At 52.7% G+C, this 12,616-nt stretch overlaps 1 protein-coding gene across 3 annotated transcripts in view; it reads left to right on the top strand.

Annotated features, from left to right (window-relative positions):
* Window positions 1–12,616, top strand: part of PDGFD (platelet derived growth factor D) — a 219,727-nt gene that overhangs the window by 200,873 nt on the left and 6,238 nt on the right. For all 3 annotated transcript variants that reach the window (XM_045482604.1, XM_045482603.1, XM_045482605.1), the window contains exon 6: window positions 6,103–6,317. In XM_045482604.1, coding sequence (XP_045338560.1) covers window positions 6,103–6,317 — 215 coding nt within the window. The remainder of the gene's footprint in view (window positions 1–6,102; window positions 6,318–12,616) is intronic.

The raw sequence follows: 12,616 nt of genomic DNA, 5'->3' as shown, positions 1-12,616 counted from the left end.
GGCCCTCAGGAGGCGACCCCTACTGTGATTACTCAAACAACACTGTGCAGAAGCAGGATGTTTCTGTGCACCCTTTCGCTCCCTTCCCTGAGGCCATGGTGAGCAATCTCGAGAGCCTCCTGCATGGGAGCCAGATATCATCAGATTGAAGTATCTGTGAAATCAGTACACTCCTTAGAAGTCTAATCAGCAAGCAGTCAACTTTTCTAGGATACTGTTTACCCAGAAACTTTCCTGGCCCCGTTTTGCTTGGTGCACGTTTCCTTTGCAAAGCTTCTCCTACTTCTTCTTCTTTTTTTTTTTTTTTTTAGACTCTAGCCACTGTGTATGACCCACGTGACTTGTAAGCATCTGGATTTCCTGCTGGGTTCGCCAGAGAGCGTTAATAGAAACCGTATTGTCCCATGGTGCCCTGTGCATCTACGTGGGCACAAGCGAGGCAGTTGAGGGAGGTGTCAGCACAGGGACGGCAACCCTTTTAGTTCTTTTCCTCCTGGTGCCCCTGCTTTTCTCCTTTTGGCCCATCTTTGTGGAAGCCCTGACCCATCGTCCTCCCAGCCCGGTGACCCCCCCCCCCGCCCCGCCCCCGTCGGGGCAGGTGACTCGATTCACGTTGGTCGGCAAGCTCCATTTAGCAGTGGAGAGCCGGAGTTAAGTGTGGGACAGGCACACGTGCCTTTTCCACATCAGTCGCTCTGGCTCGTGGTGGATGTTTCGGCCTCGTTGTTCCCTTGCCGGCTCTTCCTGTGAAGCACTGGGGACCCCCACCCGGCCTCCATTTGCTCTGTGCCCCCGTGGACGGAGGGAGAAGAGCCTTCTTCCTAGAGCGCAGTCCCCTGCCGAAACTACCTGTCCTGGGAAACCCAGCTTTATCCTAACTCCACTTTATCCTAAGCGGATCACCACCCTGCCGTGCCTGCCCAGCCTGGGAGGCACGATACAGGCCTACGGCAGAGATCCCGCACGTTCGGCTCCGGACCGGTTGGTCCACAGCCACAAAGCAAAGACCGCGATAGGGCACGTCACACGAATGCTTGGGTTTCCCAGTGCGTGTGAGAGCTTGGTTTATGTGCTGTGCTGCAGTCTGTCAGGTGTCCCACAGGATCGTGTCCACAAGGCAGTGTTCATAGCTTCGTTAAAATACGCTTTCTTGCTAGAAAATACTAACCACCATCTGCGCTTTCTATGACTCATAACCACTTATGACAGATCACCAAAACAAATATAATAATAGTGAAAAACGTTTGAAGTGCCGTTAAGAATTATCAGAATGTGACAGAGAGACATAGAGTGAGCCAATGCTCCTGGAAAAATGGGGCCAGTTAGGGGCGCCGGAGTCGTTCAGTCGGTTGAGCGTCTGACTCTTGATTTTGGCTCAGGTCGTGTTGTCACGGTTCGTGGGATTGAGCCCCATGTTGGGCTCTGTTCCGACAGTGTGGAGCCTGCTTGGCATTCTCTCTCTCCCTCTCTCTCTGCCCCCACTCTCCCTCTGTCTCTCAAAAACAAACAAACAAATGTTTACAATGGCGCCAGTAGACGTGCCCGACTCAGGGATGCCACAGACCTCCAATTTGTGGAAAATCGCAGTATCTGCAAAAGCATAATAAAGCAAGACACAGTAAAACAAGATATGCCCGTCTTGGCTTTGTCTGTCCTATAGAAAGAATCTCGCAATCCCAGCATTGGTTCCCTCTGAAGGCAAATAATTATCCATCCATTCAGCTCTTTGCATGGCTTCCGATTGGTTTTCATGGCTAAGACTGCTTATAGGTGGGGGCAAGAAGGAGGTCAAGAAGGAGTGGGGACAAAACGAAGATTGTGAACAGACATAGGTTCCCTCACTTCGGGGAAGGAGATGATACTCAGTATGCTGTTCAAATACAGAAGAAGAGGGGCGCCTGAGTGGCTCAGTCGGTTGAGCCTCCGACTTCGGCTCAGGTCACGATCTCACGGTCCGTGAGTTCGAGCCCCGCGTCGGGCTCTGTGCTGACGGCTCAGAGCCTGGAGCCTGCTTCGGATTCTGTGTCTCCCTCTCTCTCTCTGACCCTCCCCACTCATGCTCTGTCTCTCTCTGTCTCAAAAATAAATAAACATTAAAAAAAATTAAAAAAAAAAATACCGAAGAAGACAGAGGCTCTCTGCCATTTGCTAAAGGACGGTCTACTTTTCTAGCAGAATCTGATAAATGGGTGTGCGGGCACGGAGCACATGCTCGGGTGTCTGTCATTGGCAACGTCTTGAAAATGACAGGTCGGGATCGACCACGCGCCTGGGAAGCCCGGTCACTGGGTCAGCACGCAGTCCCCCAGTGGGAGGCTCCAGCACGGCTGGGGGGAGGTACGCTCTGCCTGTCCCTTCAGATCTTCGGGCTGCGGCTCCCAGCGCCCGCAGGCTCGGAAAAGCCCGGATTCAGGGTCCAGCTCCCGCACTGACTGCGTGTGTGGCTGTGGAGCTGACAGAGGCTCCGTTTCCTCCACGGTGGAAGTGAGACCGGGAGGGGTGTGTAATTCATAGCACGCATGGCGAGTGCGGCAGGCGTGCATGTGAAGAGATGTTCACGCTGCCTGGTTCTCGGGCTGCAGTGGCCGGGATCCAACAGGCCAGCCTGGCTCTCCGTCCTCCCGCACCTGAGCCTCAGCAGAGTGCAGAGCGAACACCGTGCCTCCGCCCTCCGCCTCCCCGCGCACGGAACCGCTGCGCCCGGCCTGGGCTGTGAGGCCAGGGTTGCAAGAAGACGGGGCTCCCACCGCAGGTGCGGTGCCCCACGCTGGATTCACGTGTGCAGCTCTGTGTCCACGTGTCAGCCTCTCCAGCAGGTTGTGCACACAACACAGCCTGGAAAACCGAACTGATGTCCAAGACCCGTGAAAAGACCGGGCCCAGACTCCCAAGGACGGCAGAAGCGGGATTAGGACGTGACGCACAGCAGGTGACGTGAGGGGAAAGGGCTGAAATTAACGGGGCCCTTGAATGAACCCGGGAGCATCCTGGCCGCCCTCGGTGCTCCTCGGTGGAGACTGACGCGGGAATGGAAGGGGCGGCCTGTCCCCGGGCCCTGCCTCCCTGAGGCTCCACGCCAGAGCCCCCTCCTCGGAAGCCCCCCGGCCCCCCGCCAGCCTTCCTGGCCCCTCACCCTCCTGCCTGCCTACCAGCTGCACAGCCCGACCAGCCCTTGACTAGAAGCTCCCTCACCCCGCAGGACGGCTGCAGTCACGCCTTGCAGTTACTGGCATCCAGCCAGAGGAACCTTTATTGCTGGCTCTAAATCGAGGGCCGCGGTGGCCTCCACGTCCCCGGAAGCAGGGCGGCCGGAGTCCACGGCAGCCGCCCAGGGCCGCGGGTTCTAGTCCCGTCGGCGAACCGATGATGCATAAACCTGAGTGCGCTGTGAGCCCCTTCGTGGCCGGGGCGGGGGGACTCTGCCAATGCCGTCGGGGAAACGGTCATCCAAGGACATGAAGAGTCTTGCTTCCAGACGAGAAAGGCAGACGTGTCCGTCACCCTGAGTTGTGGAGGGCGCCTTGGGGTTTGGCCGAATCCTGCTAGGAAGCGTCTGCTGTGCCGTTGCCCAGGTTATTATTCTGCAGAGGCCTGAAGCTGCTCACCACGCCTCCCCAGTGAGGCACAGGCGGGCCCCGGCTTCCTCCTTCGGCACCTGTCATGCCCCCTCCCTGCTTGATGTGCTAGAAACCCGAGCGACGGGGAGAAGAGCTTCAGATGCTAGTTTCGCACTCACTGCTCCCTGGGAAAGCGTGGGAACCACGAATGCGGCCTCAAGTGTGAGGGGACCCGCGGGGGGCCGAGCTGCAGACCCTCAACGGCTCGGTGCCCATGCTGACTTCCTATCCCTCTCGGCCCCCGCACCCTCCACCCCCTCTCGCCACTAGGCCCTCTTCGCTCCTCCGGGGAGGACCACACAGACCCCACCATCGCGGGCTGCAGGTGCAGCCCTCCCCGTCAGCCCCGGCCACCGCACAGCGATGCCCAGGCCGGCGTCACCAGTGATGCGAAGGTGACACTTGTCATGGTTGATGGCCGCACTTCCTAATGCATTTATGTAACCCTTCCTGCTTGGCTTGCACTATTCCCAGGGCTTCAGCAGCAATAAAATGGTTCCTTTCCCGAGACGGAGTTCATTCGATTTAAATCCGGATTGATTGTGGCTAAACTTACGACATGTCTTCACAGAGGAAGGAAGACACCGCCATGAATTATGCGCGGAAATTATTCAGCATGTCTTCACCACCACCCCCCTGCCCCCCGCCTCCCGTGCCGCGGGCTCAGCGCACCGCAGTTGGGGGAGGGATCCCTGCCCTTGAGACTCAGCACCTACTTGCCCAGGTGGAAAGCCTCTTGGGGCACCTCAGTGCCCTTTAACTCCTTCTTCGAGGGGTCCCCCGGCCACGTGGCCGGATTTCAGCTGACCTCGCGCCATTTGGGGGACTCTCCGTCCACTGTGAGCTTCTTTGGTTTCCACAGATGCATGCTCCGGACAACAGCCTTGGCCTCTGCCCCCAGAGAGCACGTGAACTGCTCCTCAGGCCCTTGGGGTTTAAGACTAAGACCCCGGGGGGGGGGGGGGGGGCTGGGGTCCAGACTCCGTGGGACTCCTCCCACGCGCCCCCGGCCGGTGACAGGAGCACGGTGACGTGGTGTGGGGGCCAATGTGGTCGGAGGACTTCCTCCTCCCTGCGTTCTTGGGCCAAGCCAGCCGCGGCCATGGCCGCCAGCCCGTGGTTTGGACGCCAAGCACCTAGAAGCTCATGTGGATTTTTGAGGACGTTCACTGTAACTCACGTGACCCAGTGATAGAAGTTTAATTCAAGTAAACGTTTAATTCAAGTGACTAAACTGTGAGAATTTAGGGCGATGCTCTTAATTCATGGAGGTCCCAATAACCACACCCCCTCAGCAATCATCTACCCAGAGCCACGACCAAAAGAGAGATAGAGGAGAAAGGCTTGAGCCTTTTTTTTTTTTTTAACCTTGACTTTTGAGCCTTTGACTTTAAAGGGAAGGATGGAGGGAAACGGGAAGCGAGTCAGGATGAATAAGGAGAAGCGAGTGCCGGGGACCCTAGATTCAGTCCTTGGACTATTGCTGTGAAATAGGCAATGTTGTGCTGCGGCAGCCGAGGCTGCCAGCACGTAGGTCACTTTCCAGCTACCAGGACACACAGTCAGCGTGGTTCGTGCAGAGCCCGGCCCTTAACCACTGTGCTGTGCTGCCGTCCGGGATCCGGTGCGAAATACGCATCCGGTGCGGCCCGAAGACGCCATTTTCTTTGATGTTTCCGTTGATCTTGGAGTTAAAATGAAGCCAAAACCTTTGCCTGTGTTACACTTCCTTGTAAGATTTCATTAGCAGCTAAATATACTACAGTGGTTGTCCTAATGCATCTCTGATAGAATTCAGGTCATATTTACATAGTGGTTTCTTTACAATCAGGAGGGGATCTATTTTGTTGTTAAGGTAAAGGCAGTTATCTTAGATGGCTGAACATTTCATTTTATTTCCTCAGAAAAAAAATTTTTTTTACATTAAAAAAAAGATGCAGTGATGGGGCACCTGGGTGGCTCAGTCGGTGAAGCTCCTGACTTCGGCTCAGGTCATGATCTCACAGCTTGTGAGTTTGAGCCCCACGTCGGGATCTGTGCTGACAGTTTAGAGCCTGGAGCTGCTTCGGATTCTCTGTCTCCCTCTCTCTCTGCCCCTCCCCAACTCGCACTCTGTCTCTCTCTCTCTCTCTCAAGAATAAACACACGTTAAGACAAAAATTTTTTTTAAGATGCCAAGAAATTTGAACCAAGGTCAAGATTGAGCCAAAGTTTCCGGGGTCTTTTTGTTTTCTTCTTCGTTGCCGTTGATCATTCTATTTATTGTTATTACTATCATTGCAGGGCAGATCGGATCAAAAGAGAATTAGATTTTCCCCCTTCAGTGTGTGGGCTGATAACTGAGATCCCGAGGGCAGATTTGATCCCTGGAGTGAGGCCGTGCTGTCCTGGCAGAACCTTCCGGCCCCTTGCCCAGAAATGCCTGCCGAGAGGGTGCTTGCTGAGGGCGGTCTGCCGCCTCACACGGTGCCTGTGTCTCTTACAGTTGACCTGGACAGGCTCAATGACGAGGTCAAGCGCTACAGCTGCACCCCCAGGAATTACTCCGTCAACTTACGAGAGGAGCTGAAGCTGACCAACGTGGTTTTCTTTCCACGCTGCCTCCTCGTGCAGCGCTGTGGCGGTAACTGTGGCTGTGGGACCGTCAGCTGGAAGTCCTGCTCCTGCAATTCAGGGAAAACTGTGAAGAAGTATCATGAGGTGAGTCGCCGTCAACCGTCTTGGCCGCAGTCCTGCAACACGACCACACGGAAGCTCTTTGCAGCTGCAAATGTGATGCAGGCTCCAGGGTGCACACAGTTGTTGGGGTTGTTCACTGCACAAGGGCACCCAGCCGGAGGGACGACGGGGAGCTGAAATTATACGTGTGCTAACCTTGCCAAGCCACGTGCCTTGGGCGGGGCCAAGTCATTCCTGAGGAAGGGACTCTTTTTCCTAATCACATAATACCACCTGTGGGTGACAGCCCCTTTGGTAGATTATGTAATCAAATGTATGATGCCGTGAGGCACAGCTTAACTAGCCTCCTTGTAGTGATATGATGGTATTCCTAAAGGCCGTAACTGAAAAATCCAGGCTGCTTTAAGAAAATTCTAAGGAATTGTGGTTTATATACACAATGGAGTACTACGTGGCCATGAGAAAGAACGAAATATGGCCCTTTGTAGCAACGTGGATGGAACTGGAGAGTGTGATGCTAAGTGAAATAAGCCACACAGAGAAAGGCAGATACCATATGGTCTCACTCTTATGTGGATCCTGAGAAACTTAACAGAAACCCATGGGGGAGGGGAAGGAAAAAAAAAAAAAAAGAGGTTAGAGTGGGAGGGAGCCAAAGCATAAGAGACTCTTAAAAACTGAGAACAAACTGAGGGTTGATGGGGGTGGGAGGGAGGGGAGGGTGGGTGATGGGTATTGAAGAGGGCATCTTTTGGGATGAGCACTGGGTGTTGGATGGAAACCAATTTGAAAATCAATTTCATATATTGAAAAAAAAATTCTAAGGGCCAAACTTGAAGTCAATCAAGTCATTGAAAAATTAAGCAGAGATAGGTGCACCTGGGTGGCTCAGTCAGTTAAGCGTCCGACTCTTGATTTCAGCTCAGGTCATGATCCCACAGTTCGTGAGTTCGATGCTTGGGATTCTCTCTCTGCCCCTCTCTCTGCCCCTGCCCCAGTCTCTCGGTCTCAAAGCAAATAAATAAACTTTAAAAAATTAGGCAGACTAGGGGCTCCTGGGTGGCTCAGTCGGTTGAGCATCCGACTTCAGCTCAGGTCACGATCTCACGGCTGGTGAGTTCGAGCCCCGTGTCGGGCTCTGTGCCGACAGCTCGGACCCTGGAGCCTGCTTCGGATTCTGTGTCTCCCTCTCTCTCTGCCCGTAACCCACTCGCATTCTGTCTCTGTCTCTCTCAAAAATAAATAGACTTTGAAAAAACAATTTAAAAGATTAGGCACAGTGAAGACAACAAAACGTAAACTGGCAGAGAACATATATAGTTAGAGGCTTCTCAATTCTCTAAGTGTGGTAATATCTTTCTGCTAAAAATACCAGTTTTTCCTGACTGCTGCTGGGTGCTCCCTGGGGCGTCAGCTCTGAAAGCAGGCAACAATGAACGAAAAGTAAATATGAGGGTAAGAGAGGGAGCAAACCTTTAAGGAGAGCCGCGTCTGTGTTCCCGTCACTCGTGACACTCTGCTTTTTCCTTTTCAACATACGGCTCGTTACTGAGCATCGGAGTGAGAGCAGGCTTGGGGGGACTTCGCGGCCCTGACCGTGGCAGTGCCCGGTTTCCTCCCAGTCGTGGGGGCCCCCGTCACCAAGCGTAGAGACTCAAGCGTTCACATATGTGACACGCGACAAGGAAGTCTATCAGATAACCACTTACAGGGTGGTTCGCAGCACGAAGGAAACGCACCTTGGAAGATGCCAGCCATCACGCAGGAATCTGAGAACGGAAACAGTGAAGCAGACGTTATTCTTAGGCATTATTGTTTGAGCTACTTTTCCCCGGTACCCACCCAAACGAAGGAGTCGAGGGTGTTCCCTAAATAAAACGTCCAGCTTTGTGAAGCTGTTTCTTTTTTCTCCTGCCCACACAACAGTAAGAGCAGGTCGAAGGAGGCAGCCTCTGAGCTAAATGAAAATGGCTGCGTCATCCGTGGTATTTTCGACTTGGGAAGTGCAGGAAGTCAGCTGTCACAATGACCGTGCTTACCTCAGGAGGGAAACGTTATTTTAGACCCACACAGAGCTATTTCCTTAGGCGTAGGAATTTCTTACTCCACCCTGCAGTTTTCACGGGGGAAAATAATGTCCTCATGGCCAGAGAACGCCACGGTCCGTGTTCATTGTGTTTTATTTTTGTATGACCCGGTGAAGTCCAGATTGGACGTTGTCCTTTGCATCTCAGAACTTTGTAATGTTTAGGCACACCCTGAGGGTCCCTGCAGAATGCAGTCATCAGAACAGAGTTAAAATAATCTAGCAGGTGACACGATGTCTATTCAGACATGCCGCGGAACAAGACTCGCGTCCAGGCCCTTGATCTATCTGTAGAGTGCTTTATTTCCTTCTGGACTCTGCTCAGATAGAAGGTACAGCTTCATTGTTTAAGTGGTTTATGGCAGAAATGGCAGAGTTAAACATATGGCCCCCCCCCCACCCCCAAACCCCTCACCTCCCAGACAGTTCACACTGTAGAACTCTGAAGGGTCCTTCTCGCCTTCTCTTCTTGTCTCTGTCCCCGGGAGCCATTACCTGTACATTTCTGTGCACAGTTAACATTGAGAAAGGGAAGCCCTTGGTTCTCTGCCCATCACGTGAGTGGGTCTAAGATGTCAGCATCTCTGAAACCTCGTCTCCTAGTGTTTTGACATCCAGGAGTCTGCAGAGCTCTAGACAGAATCGCTCTGCCAAGCGCCAGACCAAGGGACCAAACAGCATCAATCACTCACTCGGCCACTGCACAGCCAGAACCAAGGCGCCTGGCGTATTGCCCCGGGCTCCTAAAACACCCTTGAAATGTGTCCCCGTGACCACTCTGTGGGCTGCACCGTGGAAGAGAGGAGAGGCTGGCTCCCTTTCCAGACACGGGGGTTGCTTGAGCGGGGCTCATTAGGGGAAAATCCCTGTTCTTGTTCTGTTCTGTGACTGTATTCTTACCCCAGAGAAATGAGACGCCAGGGTCCCTAGCTTCTGCTGGTAACCGATGAGATGTGAAATGAGTTTCTGTGGGGCACGAACTGCCTTACGGGGGCAACTGGAACCCATCACGTAAGCAGAACTGTGCGACTCTGCACAAATGTTTCAGCACTCGGCGTTTAGGGAATAAAATCTGAAAAATTATGAAGCCCCTAATGGAGCTGATAGAATTGCTCTTTCCATGGGTCATGCTGTTTCTCCGGAGCATTCTTCTCTGTGCGATGCAGCGTTACCTTCTTTATGACTTTCTGTTCTCAAAAGTACTTGTAAGTATCCTGTTAAGGTGTTTTTCCTTTTGCTAATAGTAGTTCCTTTATGCCTCTTGGAATGTATAGGATACAAAAGATACCTTTGAGGTGGTAATTTTTTCAAAAGGGAAGGTTCCAGAAAACATTGTGTAGACAGTGAGAGGATGTTATTTCAGTTCTCATCTGCCTTGATAATGTGCATGAGGGGATAGGATCTTCTCTAGAAATACAGTGCCTTTTAAAAAATTGTTTAATGTTTATTTTTGAGAGAGAGAGAGTGTGTGAGCAGGGCAGAGAGAGAGAGAGAGAGAGAGAGTGAGGGAGACACAGAATCGGAAGCAGGCTCCAGGCTCCAGGCTCCAAGCTGTCAGCACAGAGCCTGACGTGGGGCTCGAACCCACGAACCATGAGATCATGACCTGAGCCGAAGTCGGATGCTTAACCGACTGAGCCCCCCAGGTGCCCCAGCGACCTTTAAATTAGATGACGGTTTTCAGCATCTGGTCCCCTGTCTGGGTCCATTCAGGCAACAGCCAAAAACTCACGAAGTAGCAGAGAGAGAAAGAGCCAAGTCAGTTTTCTCTGTGCTGCTTCTCATGATTTTGTCACGAGGCCCCCACAACCCCCTGTATGACGTGGTAGAATTTTCTGCAGGGATGGACACCTTTCCAGCCTGGGCCGTGCAGGGCGGTGGTCACTGGCAATGTGCGGTTATGGGGCACTTGATGTGTATGCCACACAAATGGGGGACTGGACTTGTCATTTTATTTTATTTTAACTAATTCAAACGTAGATAGCTCCACACAGGCAGTAGCTACCACACTACAGAGCAAAGCCTGGACCAGCCTCTGTTTCTGGCACAGTCGTTCCTGTCTCTGGACAGAATGGCAGCCAGGCGGGGGTGGGGGGCAAGACTTGAGAGCATTACCCTTATTTCACTGTAAAATTTTATATTAAAAATTGCTTTCTGTTACAGTTTAAGAGTCAGAAAATGCAGATATTTATATATGAACCAAAAGATTGATTAGAGGTTTTAAAAGGTCGAGCCTCAGACTTGGGAGAAAAAAATAGTACTTTGAGTTTTGACGTGTTTCAAGCATCTGCCGTAGAAACAGATTCAGCTGAAATTGCAAGTTGAGGGCGAGGAGACCGAGAAAAGATTGGTGTCCAAAGACTTTCTCCTCTGTGGCAAAAGCGGTGAGGTTTGGGGTTGTGAGGATAGCCAACCTAGCAACAGTCAAGAACATTTCTCTTCTGTTCCTGGAAATAGCGTTTCTGAGCTGCTACAGAGCCTCCCTGCTTCCTTCCGTTTCTGCGTCTTTGGGCGAGCCGTGAGCGCATTCTGCAGACTTTCCCTCTGCTTTCCAGGGACACCGTTGAGGCTGGAAGGAAGATACGGCCTCCGGTTCCTGCTTTGCCACATGGGAGGCACCCCAGGGCCAGGCACTTGAAGCCCCGTGGGGCCTCGGATTTCCTCCCTTCGTCCCCACAATCACCTGCACTTTGGGGTTCCCCGACCCGAGATTCCCCGGTCCCTGTTAGCCGTGGCACCGTCCTCCCCAGAGTCCTGCCCGCCCGAAATCACGTGAGGACGCTAACGAATTGGTGGGGGGAGCACCGGGCACATGCGAGAGACTCAGAGATATGATCTGGGGCGGTTAATGTGGCCAGGATGGCCCGTCCACCTCTCGGACATCATGCCGGGAGGCTCCCCTCCCGGGGATGCCGATCCATGAGAGCATCTCAAGGCGTAGAGTGTGAAGCGGAGTTGGGTGGGGTTGTCTGGCCTCCGTGTGGCCCACTGACTCCTCGCTCATCCACTGAGAGCTACAGAATGTGCACATTCCTTCCCTTCTGGATTGCGCTCCGGGTCCGGCCTTCCAGAGCCGTTGGCGACATGACCCTCGGTGTGGATTCCCTGCTCGGAAAGGCGGTGCCTGGTGAGGCCCCTGTTACGTCTTCCACGGCACGTAGGCTGAGCACGCAGTCTTTCAGCCTGTATGGTGCCGACACAGTGACTTCTTTGTTCTTTAGAGGTGGGACGGCGGCTGAGTGCTCCCAGGGGAACCCCAGAGTGCTCCCAGGGTGCTCCCAGAGGAACCCCAGGGCGCTCCCACAAAACTCCATGTCTCCAGTAGCAAGACTGCATTTTCAGTATTGAGGAGAGCTTTACGGACCCTCACTGTCACATCACCTTCAGACCTACTCTGCCAGGGACACGCCGTTAAACGCTGTCACCCGTGACTTCCTCACCGAGGACCGTGTCTTCTGACCCGGTACCAGTCCTCCCACCACAACGCTCTGCTTCTGCTGGGACCATTGTCCACGAGACCAGCAGTTACCCGGGCAGAAAATAGTACATTTTCCCTCCTCCACATACTTTTGCTTGTAATCACTGAGGTTTCATCACAAAACTTGACTACCAGCCCTTAAAAATCTTAACCCTCCGCATATCTTTCATAAAGTCTTGTGAGCAGGGAAGAAGTCAAACTGAAAGCAAAAATAGGAAGCTTTTTTTTTTTTTAAGATAAACTCTCTGGGGGCACCTGGGTGGCTCAGTCAGTTAAGTGTCCAACTTCGGCTCTGGTCATGATCTCAGGGTTCATGAGTTCGAGCTCGGAGCCTGGAGCCTGCTTCGGGTTCCGTGTCTCCCTCCCTCTCTGCCCCTCCCCCGCTCGCACTCTCTCTCTCAAAATTAAATCAACGTTAAAAAAATTTTTTTTTAACTCTTAATGATTGTGGTTTATACACCGCATTTGTCCTGGAATATGCCCTTATATTCCTTTGTCAGCCATTAATTTGAGAAGTGTTACAAGGCCTTAACAACCTCTTTTTATCTTCCCAATCAAGAAGGACCCAACTCAGCACATAGTTTTCCTGCCCAGTGTTTTATTAGTGTTAACAGCTCCACAGCAACGATTCACTCAGTGGTTTCTCGGCTACGAGGCGCGTAACTGAAGTGAAATATCTTTTGTGATATGGTAATTTGCAAGCGGAGCCTCTCTGACTTTGTGTCGTGTTACGAAAGCCACCAGCCGGCTCCGGCA

This window comes from Leopardus geoffroyi, chromosome D1 (genome assembly GCF_018350155.1).
Source record: "Leopardus geoffroyi isolate Oge1 chromosome D1, O.geoffroyi_Oge1_pat1.0, whole genome shotgun sequence".
Lineage (NCBI taxonomy): Eukaryota > Metazoa > Chordata > Mammalia > Carnivora > Felidae > Leopardus > Leopardus geoffroyi.
The sequence above is the reverse complement of the archived record's forward strand: the minus strand, read 5'-3'. Positions and strand labels throughout refer to the sequence as shown.